This window comes from Bombus fervidus, chromosome 3, assembly GCF_041682495.2.
Source record: "Bombus fervidus isolate BK054 chromosome 3, iyBomFerv1, whole genome shotgun sequence".
In the NCBI taxonomy this organism is placed as follows: Eukaryota; Metazoa; Arthropoda; class Insecta; order Hymenoptera; family Apidae; genus Bombus; species Bombus fervidus.
The window spans coordinates 11,326,933-11,345,672 of NC_091519.1; the positions used below are offsets into that span (position 1 = coordinate 11,326,933).

Genomic DNA, 18,740 nt, shown 5'->3' on the forward strand with positions numbered 1-18,740 from the left:
TAACGCTATAACAATAAACAATATAATAATAATGTATTGTTTCATCTTTTTTAAGTTATTAAGAAATTATAATAATCGAAAAATTTCGAGAAGAGCCTTCGACAGATATCTTCGACTCGGACCTAATCGTACTATGCAAATTATTGCTGTTCAAGGTTACTCATTGTACGTGTCGAATAATGTCTCAACCGAGTGATGGTTGACTTCAAGAATGATCTATTATGAAAGAAGGTTATATAGATAGAATTAAACGGCGTTACTGACATCGACCAAGATCATCTGCCATCTTTGATGAATCACAGAAAATAGTTCTTCATATCAGATCAGGATTCTTGATTGTCCTTCTTGATAGTATGACGACATACGCTAATATGCAAAACATTTAAATCATACGGTTTAAAATTCTTTTAAAATAAAAAAGAAAGTTTAAAATTCATATTATAATAAATACACTATACTAATACTAACTTCAATGCACTGAACATTTCTTATTGTATTGATATAATTAAATTGTTAAATTGTTAAATAATTTAATTGTTCGTGTCGATTGTATCTCTTCTTTTTTTAACTACAGTGTATTTTGTCTTATTACTGTCTACTTATACTTTAAACATTTTTTTGCACTTCATTGTATATAACATTCATAATAATTTTATTTGCTATAAAAAATTGAAAAAAAATGAAAATCCAGATTTATTTCTGTAAACATATAGAAATTGAAAATACCTGCTAAATTAATTATGTAAAACTATATACTTACATATATGTACTATATAAAATGTTCTGTCATTATCAAAGAATTAATTTCATTTTATAACTTCAAAGGAAGTAGATGGATCGTTATAGCTTGTAATATTGTTACTTGAATTAACAAATATTGTTAGCATCCAATTTTGCAAATAGAAGAGAAATAATAAAGAAAATTGTAAAAATAAGGAAAATAAAAAGGTAAGTCTAAAGAAAGGCAAGTATCAAACATCAAATGAGAAGTTTCATAGAAATTGGCAAGACCTCTTAATATTTGAAAGACTAGAGAAATGATAAAGAAGATTAACAAAGTAGAAAATAGAAAAACGAATCTAAGGAACAATTAATATCAAAGGACACAAAGAAGAAAAATTCTACAAAAATTAGAAAAGGAACGTAAAAACTAATAAATGTTTAGAAATATTAGAAAATATAAGGAAGATCAGGCAAGCAAGAAGTTGAAACAAAGTAAAATTAATTCTAAGTAGTGTCATTGCATTGTTTAAAATTCTTGCACGATACTGTACGTTTGCAAATGCATAATCGTGTTGTGTAACGTAAGCATGATCGAAATGATCAAAAGGGTACCGCGAACTCGTACCAATAAATATTTCCGAGTTTCGCAGATGGCCACATTTCGCGAACTTCCTAGTGGAAATTTCCATTTACATCGATTGCTCGATGGTCCCCGATCCTAAACGATCATGACATCACTGCCCGTTATCGCTTATCCGGTAAAGAAAACAACAAGATATTCCTGCAAACAATCAATAATACCTATAATACCTTCCCACTATCAATAATAGATTTTTCTTAATTTCACCTCGTCTCAAGTTGTTGTTTGTTTGTTTCCCCTATATTTTTTAATATTTTAGTTTATAAATTTCTTGTTTAAAATTTTCCTTCTTTTATATTTTCTTGTATGCTTTCATACTTAATATTTCTTTTTTTTTTTAAGTATACTTGCTTATTTGCAATCTTGTTAATTACTTGTTTAATATTTAAAATGTTAAATTTCTCGTTAATTTGTTTAGAATTTTCCTATCTTTATATCTCTTTATATTGATATTTTGATATGTGCTTTCCTCTGGACTTACCTTTTTATTTTCTAATTTTTTAATTCTCTTGATCTTTTTTTTTTTCCTTTTTTTCTTCTTTTCCATATCGTTCACTTTTCATTTTATTATTCATTACCTTTCAATTCTCCGATATTTCCCACTGCCGTAATGTTTTCTAAAACTTCTACCTTATTGAAACTTATTATGATCTTCAACAGAGCTCTACAACGATATTACGCAATCTTAGGAAAACCCGACGTACCTTTCGCCGATATTTTTCATTAAAAAATGTAATTTAATTGATAATAATCGGCTTGTTAGATAAAGATTTTTCTTACTTTTTTACATCATAGTTTTGATTGACGAATAGACAATTAGACGCTGTAAGTAGAGGATTATAGTCTTAAGATAAAAACAGATTCCTCGATAATAGATTGCCTACTTGTTGTTCGTTGTGCAATCGAAATCTTTGCATGAATTCCGCTGAAGTGAAAACTACATGTAATCCTCTTAATAACTAATAACATCCATAACATTCGAAACGGTAAGTTAACTCGATATCGGTATTATTAATATTTTGAAATTCATAATTTGCTGACAAATTCATCGATTAATATAAACTAAATTAAAATTAATACAAGAATTAATATAAAAATTAATGTAAATATAATTTAACACTGAATTCAATTAAATTACATATATAAAAAATATATTACTATGTATTCAAAAATTTAAATTAATACAGGTATTTCCAACTGACTTAGTTGAAGTGGGTATTTATCTATAATTGCTCATTATGTATATATATTTGATAAACAGTTACTCTGAATGACGAAACGTCATTGTATCTGACTAAAACGATATCAATCAAATTGACAAGATTTATGCTTTTCATGCAATTTTAATGCATACGTTGCATCATTATCATATATTACTATCTTATATTGTATTCTTTTATTTTTATTTAACATAATACCGATATACGATATTTACAGATCATATTGAAATATTTATATGTTTTAAAAATCAAAAAATTCCTCGTAAAATATTCCGAAGTAGTACTTTGCAATGAAAAACATTTGAAGAGATTCAACGATAAGATGTAATTGTGAAGAAAGTTTTATTACACCGAAGAATCACAATGATTCTTCTTTTTAAAAAAAGGAAGATATATTTTATAGATTAGACCAAGAGCTTAGATCGTTTTAACGATACGAAAAATCAAATTTTTCTTACGTAGATAGATATTCTTTGGACGTCAGATAGGAGATATTGTCGCATCACTGGAATCACAAAAGATAGCTATACGTGTCTGACCAAGAACGTCTGTATTCACTGATTTGCTGACAAAGCAAGCTCGTTCTCTTAGCTTCTGATATATACCGATCATAAATACCTGTCTGTTGTATTTAGTGGAGAATTCTAACAAATTTTACTTTATTTGTTTTATATTAGAAGTCACATATGATACGATAGGAATAATAGATTTATAATAAAATAACTAAAAAAAATAAAAGCAATGGGAAAAATGTCATTTATATCAAATTTCAGTAGGTGTGCTAATACTTATGGTCGACAGTGTACTTTTTCTAGTATATATGATGCTTTCATCTAAATTTTGTATTAATTTAAAGATGATCCGAAGAGAGACAATAATCCGAATAAATATTCTGTTCTTCATAAAGCGCTGATGAAAAATGATTTCGAAAGATGTAATAATGCAAATATTCTATTTTTATATTAAGCGTAATTTTAAAAGATATAAATGTAATATAAAAATGAAAAATATATAAATATAAAAACGAGCGTATATTGTAGCCTTTATATGAGATATAATCTCAAGGAATAAAAATCTGAATAAATATTCTATTCTTCGTACGACGTATAATTTCAAGAAATATAATAACACAACGAATATCTTATTTTAATAAATTCGTCGCTAAATAAATTAATATAATTTGATATTCTGATGGAAGGAATGTTCCCGAAACGATAACGTTTCAAGAAATACTAAAAACCAGCTGAAATGCACAAAGATATTAATTATTAAAAGATAATCGTTTACAATCAAATCAAAATTAATTACAAGCGTCATAAATATCTGCGATCGAATAAAGATACGCGAGATACTTGTAAAAATATGATTATTTACGACCAATCAAATTATACAGCTTTCTCAGAGCTGTTGCACGTCATATCGACTTTTCTCATGGTCGCTTCTACGAAAACCAGAAGCTGAATTTGATTAACATGATCACGCTGATCTGATCATTCATCGATGTCGATATGAATGACGATACCGACACGAATGACGATACCGACATCGCGAAAGAATTCGAGACGGATACTGTTCAAGGTACCGTTAAACTGACATAAGAATAAATCGATGGTGTTGTAAGAGGAAGCAGATAATGCAGATATATCATTAAATAATCGTACGAAGAATGAATGAAACAAGTATTAATATAGTTGATCGGTGCTTTACCCGATACATAATGTAACTAGCGTTACGCTTTGTCAATTAACGATTTCCAATGACATTTCAACGTCATTGAGAGCTGTTTTCCACGAACATGGCACGAATTAAGTTACCATCGTTCATCTGTTGACGATAAGTAGATTGAGTATTTATTGTTACCATTCATTTTGTTACCATTCGTTGACCTACTTTTAATAGGAACAATGGAAATGTTTCACCTCTTCTGTGTGGAATTTTCTTCTTTGTTTTCTGAGGATAAGTGTTTATTTCTCACTACTTTTATTAATTAAGATTTGGACCAGACCGATCAAGAGTTCGCAATATTTTTACGAAGATTATTCAAATTTAACTACAGTAGTTCGTTTTTGGGAATTTGAATGATATTTTGGTACATACGTTGATTTACTGATTAAATCAAAAGAAAGAGATAGACCTGTACGTATGTGACTACATTAAAGGAAATAAAATTAAAGAGAAGCCTGTAGTTGAAGATATAAATAAATAGAGATAAAACTGTAATATAATTAAAATATCGAAATAAACAAAGAAAATATCAATATTTAAACATTTGAAAAATTCGATAGAATATTTTGTAACCGTCAAATTATTATACCATATAAATTTATATCAAACAATAACTTATCCATTTGTCTGACGACGATCAGAAAAACAGTGAATCGTCCCATGAAACACGAATAACCTACGTGAGTCCGTTTAAAATTAATTGCAGCTGTCAAAGTGATATACGTCTGATTCATTGAAATTACATGCTGATTACAAGAATATTTAATAAAGCAAAGAAAGAAGGAAAGAAGGAGGAAGTATCGAGGAAACATTAAAAATCTTTTGATGACACAAATGACACGTGAATAATCCAGAGAACGTAAATTGCTTAACAACAATTTACCCTGTCGAATCGGAGAAGTAGGATGTTATTACTTCAATAAACATACTACTCGACTAAACTCTTAAAACAATTTGTCTTTAAAATCTGTAAATAAAAAGATTGTAACTTCAAAATTGCTCGAAGGTGTTTTTCTTTCTTCTTTTTTTTTTTTCGCAAAAATTTTGTGATATACTTACATAGAAGTACATCATGTTTTTGTGTTTGTACCAACATAACATGCTGATGTATAAGATGTCGATAAGATATTATTATTTGATTAATAGTTAATCGGTATTATCCTGATAAGGAAAGATACTGGTCACTAAACAAAGAATTTTAACATATTTGTTTGAGATACTCTTATTCTTAATTGAATTTTATGTCTTTCTGCTGGTTTTGCTGATAGCATCTCATTAGCTAATTTTTCGTAAAAATTAAATGATATTTGCCACTTGAAATATCACTATTATTATGTATAACGTATTATAATCTTATAATTATATAATATTACATAACTATATAAAATACATATTTTTGATTACAATAACGTTTACTTTCATTGAAATAAAATTGTAATCACATATATATATATATATATTATTATAATTAATTATATAACATATATAATTATAGTTATATATATTATTATAATTAGTTATATAATATATATAATTGTTATAATTAAAAAATATATATATTAATACTGATTAATTATAACATACTTATTAAAGTTTAATAGCTTTAATGTAAATAAACATAACTAAACATTCAGCAATAGTTTCACTGTCCCACATCATCAAATTATCATATCCATAAAATGAAACTTAACATATTGGTTTGAGATACTCTCATTCTTAATTGAATTTTATGTCTTTCTGGTGGTTTTGCTGATAGCATCTCATTAGCTAATTTTTCATAAAAATAAAATGATATTTGCCACTTGAAATATCACTATTATTATGTATAACGTATTATAATCTTATAATTATATAATACTACATAAATATATAACATACATATTTTTGATAACAATAATGTTTACTTTCATTGAAATAAAATTGTAATCACATATATATATATATTATTATAATTAATTATATAACATATATAATTATAGTTATATATATTATTATAATTAGTTATATAATATATATAATTGTTATAATTAAAAAAATGTATATATTAATTCTGATTAATTATAACATACTTATTAAAGTTTAATAGCTTTAATGTAAATAAACATAACTAAACATCCAGCAATAGTTTCACTGTCCCACATCACCAAATTATCATATCCATAAAATGAAACATTCGAAAACTAATACGTAGAACATGTTTTTCTACAGTTTTTGTTCCTCCTAATTGCACGATAAAGATCGTTTACAAAATAATCTACGTTCCAACCGGTAATTAAAAAGAGTTTAATCAAAGTAAACGAATGAAACTGGATCGATGAAGCCACGTTATCGTCATATTCGACCGGAATTAAGAATTTCATTAAACTTGCATCGATCTTTCTTTTCATTTGACAGCCGGCAATTAACGCGAGTTAGTGAATAAACGAATCGCTTAAGCCTTTGATGGCTGCTTGTTTCGTTTAAAGTCATCGAAAGCTGCGTCGCCATTATCATTCTGTTGAAACAAGTCTCAAGTTGAAATAAGCTTTCTCGTCTCGTTGCTTTAAGCAGCTATTGTTAACTGGATTACGCTCAATTTTATAATCTATTTCCTAACAGAAACAAAGTCTGATTGCGTGAAAAATCGAATTTACAGCGTGATATTCCTTCTCACTGTTTTACGCTTGATATTGCGTAGAATTAACATTATAGCTTCCGATAAGTTGCAATTAATAGTATTTATAAAAAATCTCAAGGTGTACAAATTTATAAAATACACGTGATACGACAAAAAATATATAAAATATGCAGAGTAAAATGCACGTTATAATATTCAGCAGGTGAAACAAGTTTTCTATTTAGATTCTATTTCTTTATTTGTGTTCATAAATATATTAATTGTATATAAATAGCGATATCATAATTAATAGATCGAGGATATTTATACAACTTCATATTTCCATTAGAGTAGTACAGTAAGTAAAATTGCAATACGATATAGTATATACGAAGAAGGAAAACAGAATATAAATTAATATAATAATTAAATGCTGCATTTCTTTAGATAAAACGTTGCTCATACAAACATGAATTTCTACTTTGTTTCTTTATAAAAATATCTAGAAAATGTGTTCCTACTCTTAACGACTGATAAAAAAATCAATTTTTCTCGCAATGTAAAAAGTTCGATAATAAAACAATTAAGAACTATGGAAACAATGTTAAACATTTTGTTTGTATGTTATAAAGATATTTCGATGTTATCTAATTTACTGGTATCGAAATCAAGTGATTTTGATGAATTTGATGAAATAATTAATTCTTGGATAAGAAAGAACTGGGGTAGGGGATTTGATATATCGATCGATCGAAAATCTGGTTATTAAAGATTAGGAAATGAAAATCTGTAATGATTACAATTGTAATAATCAAAAATATCAAGGAACAAAGTACAAATTATTAATTATTCTAATATATAAGCTAATACAAGATTCTCGGCACTATATTCAAGCTGCTTTTTAATTAATTATCGTATTTCAAGGGAAACGATCATTCCTAATTTGAAATGATTCGAATTATGCAATTAATTAAGATAATTTTGAAATAAACATTAACACGCAAATATTGGTCGTTCGTTTCTGTATTTAATATTAATAAACATTTGTCGTGTATGTGGAATATTACTTACGTAATTTGTAATTCAATTATCAATAATGTCGTTTTAATTCGCCTCTCATTACACGAATGTGTCAAAAGCCATTCTGCTTGTAAATCTCTTAATTTTATTATTCATTCTCAAAGCGCAAACGAATTACCACTATAGATTTAATTTATTTATCACAGAGAGGGAGAATAAATAATAAAAAATTTCTAAATAAATTTTAAAGAATAATGTTGAAAAAGAATAATGCGAAAAAATATCTAACGAAAAGAAAAGAAAATATGAATGTTTGTTCCATTCAAGCGTCAACAGAAATTCGAAGATAAAAGTTCTAATAAACTAATACAATGGTGTGATGATATACATCTACAGGACGTTTAAATATCAGAGCTGATGATCAATCTGATTCAAGAATTCTGTAAAAAATTCCATAGAAAATAGAGTCCCTCATCTATCGAATTAAATCACGATCGAAAGATATTCGCAAATTATCAACCTATCTCGAAGTAATCCATCTCGTGCCAAAGACAGGCCTCGCATCGTTATGGCGCGTAGGATATCGTGTTGAAACTGACACGTTTTGCCAGTTTTTAAGAAGATTAGCGAGAAATGCGGGATGAGGATATCCAGCAATTTAGTACCGACTAATCGGTGGGACACAGAGTCGACCGGAAATCTCGTTACCCCAATCACGCTGCTCCATACAATTTTACATTTAGGCTTGTATTGTATATGAATTCTACGAATAAATAATAGAACCGACTTCTGTGTTTTTTTACAGAGAACATATCCTTGTTTACAAAAATAAAGCGTACGTTTCTTAACATAAATTGCTGTAATAGCTTTGTGCGATAATGAATATTTCTTCTAAAACAATTTAAATATCTTATCATTGAGTGAATCACTTTGTTTCTTTTTTTTATGCAACTTAAAAAAATTGCTTGAATTTGCAATGTAGAACATCGTTTTCTACGTATTACATTTTTGCACATATGTAGATTATTGAAGTTGTGCGTCTGTACTATTCTGGGCAATTCTACTTCCTTTGGTATTCGCTATTTCGTTTAGTATCTATACGTATGTTAGTGGGCCGAACAATTTTCTCTGGAATTTAGTATTGAACGTAGATTTTGTAAATTCTAGTCTTTGAAATTGAATACTTTTATTTAATTCAATATCGAATGTTAAATAGAAATGTTCTCTAATGAATTCTAAGAAACGTTTAAACTTGGAGTTTACAAAATTCTATCCTTTAAAATTAAATATTATATTCAATTTAACATTGAGAATTATATAGAATAATAAACCTCAGAAACTCTACATCTATCGATTCCTTTACTATTTAAAAAAAAACTCAAGTATTTTTCAATTCTACGAATTATTATCTAGAATGAAATGAAATAATCCCTATTGATTTATAGATACGTTAATCACAGTAATCAGTTGTTAAAGCGATTGAAAAATTTTTTAATGGTCTATTCAATTCTAAAACATATAATCTAAAATATAAACTAATCCCTGTATTGCTGAATAAGGCTCGCCTATGTGTTAATTACTTTAAGTATTGTAATTACCCTTAAAGAGTATTGACGTATATGTATATTGATATTGTATGCACAATCAATTGCCAATTACCTTTTCAAGATAGAAAGATAGCAAAATAATGGCTTATGACGCCATCGCTAAACTACTAAATTTTTCAATTTTTGAAACAATTAAGAAAAACTCTAACGTTTTCTTGTTCTGAGAAATATAATCTAAAATGAGATAAAAAAGTTCATATTGATTTATGATACCGTTTGTTCAAGTTATGTAGCCACAAGTTAAGCGACTTATTATCCAACAAAAACGTTATCGATAGCACCTTTTGCAAATAACTGTGTAAACCGTACGCGCATCGGGGAAACAGGTGAATTTATTGGCCAACTAAATAGAAAGTTAATTCACGGTTGCTGATCGACCAGTTGCACCGTTCCTTTTTAGGAAAATACGATGAAACCAAACGCACATGTTCCTCATTAATTTCTATACCGATTTACATCTTTCGAAACTGCGCGAATATTGGATGATTCTCAGCCAAAAAGATACTTACGTTTCACAGAAACGTGACTAGAAATTTACTGATAATAAAATTTGTTTATTGCATCGTCACCGATGTACTGTTGAAGATCGTGTAATATGTCACATAAGGCTGAAGAAATAATGTTAAGTACAATAGACCACCGATCATAATTAGCTCTTTAAATTATCAAGTTATTAAAATCTGATGCCTTGGAATTTTTTAATTTTCAAATTTTTACGATACTAAACGTTTAAACTTTCAAGCTTTAATCTTATTCTGAAAATTCTCGAATCCTCGGAGTTTTAAACTTTCGAACCATCAAATTTTCAAAGTTATAAAAACAATTGAGTTTACAAAATCTCGAAATGTGAAATTCTCAATATCCTTAAATTTCAAATTTTTACATTTTCATATTTTCTTGCTCGACTTATCGAATTTTCCAAATTTGTTAAACATCGGATTTCGTTACTTTTAATCCGTTGCTTAAATACACTGCCTCGGTTAAACTCTCATCAAATCTTCTGTTTAGTATGCTACGTGATACGCTACCTAAATGCGAACACCTTGTTAATTCCTAATCTACTACCCACGCTAATAACTACGTATTTGCCTAATCGCAGAATCAACATTTGCCTTTAAAATAATCCCTCCTTTCTCTTAAAACGGTGTACTCCAATAATTACGCAACAATTATCAAATAAATATTACATTCTACAATAAATCAACTTGTGAATGTCGTAACATAAAGTAAACCAAATATTCAAGCTTGTTAATATCTTGTTATAGTACAACTGAAATCATAATACGCTAGATAGATGAATCGTATAAACTTTTTACCTGTTATCACACGTAGATAATAATTCCTGTTATTTACACAAAACAATTTAATTATTAAGAGTGTAGGAATGTAAGGACATTCTCAAATACAAGGTCGTCTTTGTTTATCGATGAATGATTTTAATCCTAGTACTTTTTCTTATCATTTAGAATTTCTATTCAGATGAAATTCATTAACCGGTGTATAAAAAATTATTGCATAACACTAAAATAAAATAAAAAATAAAGCAATTAATAGATCATAAGGGAACCTTTCTCAATAAAGAAATTATTTCCCTTAATATTAATAATTATATTTTTATGTAACATAGAAATTTTATATACAGAGACATCGTAATTAATAGATTGCAGATGTTTGTGCAATTTTATATTTTTGGGACTAAGATGGAAATAAATGGAACTACGTTTGATCCATCCGTTAAATTTTAAATGGAACTAAAAATAACTAAATAAAAATTTAGTCCACTCGTTAAATATTAAATAAAACTAAATACAACTAAATAAAAATTTGATCCACTCACTAAATATTACAATGAGCGACTTACTTTGAATATTTTCCGAATATCTACATATTACGTGCATCCTGCACATTTTTTAATCTTTTACAAATAAATGCTTAAATATTCGTTATCTAGTAATTGAGAATTTGAAATCTTAAAGGTTCGATTTTTTCTGCGCAATTCGACGATAATTGGAGACATCACGTTGAAATTAAAATAAGCGTATAAATTCCTCCATTACGAAATCATCGAGTCTAACCTCCTGAATGTAAAACAAATATTACGCCAGAACAAAATATGTATTAAATCGACGAAACCCGAAGCTGCTATGTGCAAATATTGACAGTCCTATGATAAAAATTGTTATTTGTACATTTCCATGACTAACATCAGTCTGTTCGAAAACTAGCGGAATATTTTCAATCATGTGCTCATACTTGGTATAGGTTAGGAAACATCTACGCAATATGTAGTTTGAATCTCATTGGCCGATAGATCGACTTCGAGATCGATGACTAAGTGGGGTAGGCGAAATAAATAGATCAAGCTCTTCAAATAACTTTAATGCTTTTCGCCATACTTCGGTATTCGTGGAACCTAAGTTAATATCTATTATAATTACCTTGGCGCCAAACATATTGTTATACTGTTATATCATTCAGAATATTGATAAACATATCGTTTATTGTTCCTCTTATTTGGCATACACGTGTGTAAAGTTATGTATAGATATAGTCATTCTAGAATCACTCCTTCTATTAGACACGTACATCTTGATTACAGTTAGATTTGTTGGTTCGATTCAACTACTTGAAATAATTTACATCAACTTGACTCAAATTAAATTAACGCAACATTGGATCTTCAGAATTCCAAAGTACCAGACTTTCGAATTTTCAAAGTTCTGAATTTTCAGACTTTCAAATTCGTTTTTACGCTTTATCCCACTGCTTGAGCCTTTTAATGGATTGTCATTTAATAAACTTATATATAGTGTGTAAAATGATAATTATTATAGCATCTACGAATAGTATTATTATATATAGTATCTCCATAATAAAATTTATTAGCTTTATAGCATCGAGTCACACTCGTAACATGAATTATACATTATATTTCTATGCAACAGAAGCAGGCTACATTGTTATGTAAACGTTAATTTCAATTCTTCATAAGGATAACTGAATACAAATTATCAATGTGCCGCATCTGACAAGAATGTCAATAAAATAGTTACAGAAACGATCATGAAGCAACGAGTTAGCCTATCTGGTGTTCAATTGTCTTACATATATACAAACATACATAAGTAAATAGCTACTATCAATTCCTGTATGTATAACCTTTAACAAGTTCACTTAAGTTTCACTTAAAGTTTAAGGCGTCAATTTCTTTGGAAGTTCAGTTCATAAAACTTTGATCAATGGAAGCATGCAAATAGACTACAACTCTAATTCAAATCGCTATCATTTATTTTTATTCTGTCATAATGACATAGTGTCACTATATATATACTTTTCATCAGAAAATCCAAGACAAATATTTGAATTCTGACAAATAATAATCGTATCATCAATGATCGATGGTAATATTTAGACGGCGAATTTTTATGCAAATTTATATTTAGTTGTGGGCACAACTAAAAAGATGGAACTTACATGAAGATTCGTTTTGTCTATTAAAAATTATGAAGTATTTAATTAATTTAATTTAAAATTATAAGTACCCTACTTTGGATATTTCGTATATTTTTATTTATTATACGCATTTTCTGCATTTATTTATCTCTAAATTTACATAAATACATAAAAATCTGCAGTCTAGTGATAGCGAAGCGTATGCTATCAAAATTTAATTTCTCTTCTAATAAATCACTATTATTATGATAGCTGAAATTTTATCTCCCCTTGTCATCGTAACAAACCTAATCGAATGAAAAATTACGTTTAGAGCGTCTGCTATCGAATATTAACGCCTCGACAAAATTCACGTGCAATCTGTAATAATTGATTAATCAACTGCTTTACCTCGGCGAGAAAATTTCTAAATTTCTCACGTAACTGTTATCATCATAGGAACATTCCCTTTAAAAAGTTCCATTCGAACGATCTCCTCCTTATCAGGTAATACGATCTACGAAAACAAGACGTACAAGTCCAAATGACGGAGCTAAGTAATCAGTGTAACAAACATTTGATATCGCGGCCAGTATTGTTATTGAGGGCAATAATTTTTTTTCTCTCTCAGAGATACGGTACTAAGGTCGATTCCCAGAGGACAGAAACCATTTTTCTCGATTCTCCTGCTAAAAGCTGTCGAATCGTTTGAAGGAAAACGACGCGTCAAGTACGTAAGTATACGATTTGCTCGCTATGAATCAGATAGAGGTAAGCAAAATTCTAACGAGGGAATGATACAATTAAATTTGTCGATTCGTAGATTAACCTCAATTTTGATTCTTAGATAAAGTCTTCCGACTTTCAAGCCCCCGATCTTCTGATATTAAGAGCTTTCAGATTACGAAATTACACGAATTATCAGTTTTTTAATTTTCAGATATTCAACCTTCCAACATTAGACATTTTTTTATTATGAAATTACTTAAACTATTCTAATTCTAGGTGTTCATATATTTAATCTTTTAACATTAACTAAAATTTTAATTAAATGAAATAGTATAATAATAGGATGATTCGTAATTTGAAGAATTTATTTACATATTGGTTCAATTGCGCAAAAGGGCCTTGATAATTAAATTCCACAAGTTATATATATATGTATATAAAATTAAATACTTATTATCAAGCGTGGATTATATGAATTTACAGTTATTAGAACGAATTCAAATACCACAAACGTCTTATTGTCAATGATTCCAATTGCTCACATTAATACCTAAATCCACAATATCAACACGGGGATTATCGATTCTTAACATAAACTTCTTTATTCACGCGTCTATGTGTGCAACAATGTAACGACCTCTGTTTGGATAAGGTTCACTGATCTATTTACGGGATTACCGAATTTTTACTTATCATCCTAACGATTACCTATGATAACGTGAATTGTTGAATCAAAGAGATTGGATCAACATGAACAAGCATATTTTTGATCAATAAATAATATTCATTTCACTTTTGTCTGTCTAATAATATTCATTTGTTTTGTCTATTTTAAGTTGAAAACATTTCTTTTTTTATTATCAGAAGAAGTATCAGTAACATCGTGCAATTGATTAATTATTTAAGTAATAACTAATTCATAATTTTACTTGGATAAAGAAATCTGAAATTTTCAACATTTTTAGAAGAAAGATTCTTTTTATATTTCTTTTTATATTTAGAAACCTTCCGTAGTCCTAATCGTAATTTATATTTTGGAGCATTAAAATGTTATTAAATTAATAATAAATAAATTCGGAATTTTTAGACATAATTTAAACAAAAATTCGATCTTCAAACAGGAAAACTGGTTACAATCATAGAAAGAAAGTGAAAGTAATACAAAAAGAAGTTCCTTGACAATATAGTATCAACCACCAACTGTTGCAAATGAAAAAGTTATAAGCCACGATGAGATCAGTCGATTTCAGGTTGAAATTATTTAATTGTTTCTCGTTCAGGAACTACAAATCTAATAAATCGCAAAAAGAAGATTGGAACTCGCAAAAAAAAGGAACAAAAAAGTATAGTAATCTCGATACGAAGGACACACAGTTTCACTGACCATTCGACAAAAGCGGTTCACAGTTCCAATCGAATTTCACATCCTGGTGACTGAAATCTCGGTAGAAAAAAACTTGTCGAGGAATTCGATCCGATCTCGAGCATAAAAAACTTGCTTCAATTTAAATCACGAATTTCCTCTGCGTATTGCGAGCATTGACGTCACATAGTTCTCGTCAATATTGTCCTTCGATGTGGACAATTTTTCATTCAGACAAGAACTTTCCCTTTTCGATGATATTCGAGATCGATCGATTAATAGGAACCGCGGAATCGAATACGCAGTGGCTCATAATGAATATTTTACTAGTTTTACTAATTTTAGTCTAAAGATATATTATATTAATAAGAAACATTTTTAACTTCATGTGTAGTAATATTTCATTAGTATTATTGCTTGTTTGAATGTGAAAGATGCAAAATTTCGTCAAAAAAAAAAAAAAAAACAGTATTTGGTGAATTTTGATTATTCAATTGATGTTAATGTTTTTTGTATAACATTCTTTTATATATTTTTGTATATTTTAGATGTATTTGAAGAAACAAAATCTTGAAATACTACGGCAGAAGTGCATAAATTAGTCAATTTTCATTATAATCGAGATAGATTACAACGCGAAATTGCACAAATTATCATAGAATTATATAATAAAATATTTGGAACGAAATACGAAATAAATAGTATTTTTATTAATGAACGATAATTTTAATACTTGTGGAGAAAAAAAATAATTATAGTGGCAAATTATGATCAAAAGATCACGTTTTTCCTAAAGTATTTATTTATGATTGAAAATTCTAACAAGTATACCTATATAATTTTAAAATAATTCAACAAACATATTTCCTTGTACATTACGAATTTACTATTGTGTTTCTTCGTATTTTATAAAATGACAAATCTCGTCATGTAAAACGTATTCCAATTTTCTTCTCCCAAAGAAAAGTTTTACTAAAGAGGAAGAGAAGAAATAAACGTGAAACACGTCACTCATATTGACCACAGTATATCGTAGGATTTTCAAACAATTAGATTAATGAAATGAAAACAATCTTCATACTCCATACAAAAGTAAAATTTCCCAGACTGAAATGAAAGTAATCGAACTACAATCGAATTACACGTGTCATATTAATATATCTATAACGAATATGTCTATTTCTATTCACCTAGACATTAATTAACACAGATATACAATGATAGAAGAATCGAATCATACCGTCAATTCACCCAGTAGATAACAGATGTTCTATCCCTATCTACAATTTAAATAGCAATTGTCTCCAAAAAATTTACATTACATGGCATAGTTAAAAGTAATGCTAATTCGCCTAATCGACCTTTAACGATTTCCTATACTATATATCGGTACAATCTGAATATAAATTGCCGCTAAAAAAGAACGATCCATATATCGCGAACGACTACGCATATCAGTGCGTAATCGATGTATTTGGTGCGAGCATCCTACGTAAACAAGATAAACATAAGCAAGGAGAGCAAAGTAAATATAAATAGTGTCACTCACCGTACTCGAGGTAAATCCGAAATTGTCGTGCGACATTCTGGTGGGTCACTTCTTCTGTACACACCGAGAAATAAGGTGAAGAGACAAAGAGAGAAAGAGATACACACGAAGTATATCACCTGGATGCGGTGCGTCAAAAAGAATAAAATAGAAATATATGTATATATATATATATATAAGAGTCGCACGACGCAAGTACGGAACAAGGTTAAGGTAAATGAGAACAGCGAAGCAGCGAAAGATGTGAAAAAGGACAACCGGTTTCAGTTTGTTATGGTACGATGCATTATTGTGTGTTGCGACAGGTACGGCCGCCGCAACTCGACTGATCAGGGTTCGCGCCAAGTATTATTTATATAGCATCATACCACGTACACGGCACACAGAGTACTCGTTGCCATTTCGTTTACTGGTCACTCACGGCATGATTCGGACGAGCGACGATGCGGCTCGAGTATGTACCTTTACCAAGCCTATTCAACACCGGCATCTACAAAGTGAAACGAGCCGGTTTACCTTAAAAAACACTTTACCTTTCGTAATTCTTTGCTACGTTAATGCAGCGACGTTTTAGGCGTCCAACGATTGATTGTCGTGAATTTTCCCGCTCGATAACACAAGCCATCGGCAAAAATCAAAGAACTTGTTGTCGTTGAAGATACTCTTCTCAGATTCTTTAACCCTGCTGTTCTCCTCTCTTTTTTTTCACGTTCTCGTCTCGGATATTTTCTTTTTTTTTCTTTTTTTTTAATACTTTATTTATAAGAAGCGTGGATACGCAGATATTGAATATTAAGACGAAATATTTAAGAACTATCTATATTTTTATAATATGCTTTATTGGAATGTCTAATATCTAATCTAGTTTGGGTCATATAAACACGAAGAGAGTAGAACTAATCTTGTTGCGTTCTTTCGATCGTAATCGTGTGTTTCTAGTAAAAAAAAATGATTCAAGTTTGGACAAACTATGAGAAAATCGTTATTGATGTGCGCGATTCCTCCTTTCAACTTTGTACGAAATGTTTTCTTGAAACATTTAGTAGAAGTTTGTTTGTTGAGATAAGAGCAAGATTGTCGTATAAAAATTCTTCAATCATGTTTTATACTTGAATTAATTTTTTTATTGCAATTTTTGTTGTAGTCTTACCATTGATAAAATGGTACAATTTAATGCAATGCCACGGTCGATAATAACACAGTCAAATTTATCGCCGTAAATATTGATGATATTAAAAATTGATGTATGTACCTAGTGATTCGATTCGTGTGTAACGTAGAAAGATTAATAGAGAATCAATGTTTATCCAGATAGTTTAATTATGTAGTGAGTCGAACGATATATGACCGTTTACTTGTGACTGCAAACATTAATCAGTTAATCATGAAAGTTACGATTTACTTGCAGTTGTAAATCAATTAAATGGAAGTTTTCCTTTCGCGTATTTCAAAAGATAAATAATAGTACGAATGATAAATAATTATAATCTGTAGGTATAAGTACACGTTAAAACATCATTAATCAGTTTATCATACCATACACGATAATAATTTATAAACATGAGGATATAAATCGTAAAATAAGGATAAAGAACGTAAATCATCTGAGGAAGTTAGGTATACTGTTATTGTGGGATAAAATGGATATTGAGATTATTATTCGACGTTGTCCTAGAACTTTCAAGAAAAACACTCGATAAATGTGTCAACAAGCGCGGCTTCAACAATTAAGTAACAAGTTCCATAAAGTAACCTCAATCATTATGTGCTCTAATGAACCGCCCTTCGTTCATTCTTATTTCCTAGATTCGCAAACCAAATAAATAGAACACAAGATATCAGAAGAAGAACAGTGAAATTGCTAGATCCGGGTAGGCATTTCCTTTAATCTTATCGCCTGATGAGCGACTTCTACAGAGACTACATATACATATGTGTTGTATATTTTTCTTTGTTAGTTGCCTGGTGGGCTTTAGTTTGACAAATCAGATGCCCGATACCCACGCCACCTACTACTGCTTTAAAAATAAATAAAACAGGATGCTTTCGCTATACAACACGAAACAAGAGATTAATCGCTGATTTGGCCAATGATAATCTTTGAAAAAGAATTAAAAAGGAATAGATTTACGACTA

At 29.0% G+C, this 18,740-nt stretch overlaps 1 protein-coding gene across 1 annotated transcript in view; it reads right to left on the reverse strand.

Annotated features, from left to right (window-relative positions):
* Nucleotides 1-16,941, reverse strand: part of LOC139985335 (proton-coupled amino acid transporter-like protein acs) — a 41,186-nt gene extending 24,245 nt beyond the window's left edge. The window contains exon 1 of the mRNA XM_071999710.1: nucleotides 16,605-16,941. Within this exon, the coding sequence (XP_071855811.1) occupies nucleotides 16,605-16,640 (36 nt within the window). The 5' untranslated portion in view covers nucleotides 16,641-16,941. The remainder of the gene's footprint in view (nucleotides 1-16,604) is intronic.
* Nucleotides 16,942-18,740: the final 1,799 nt, after the last annotated feature.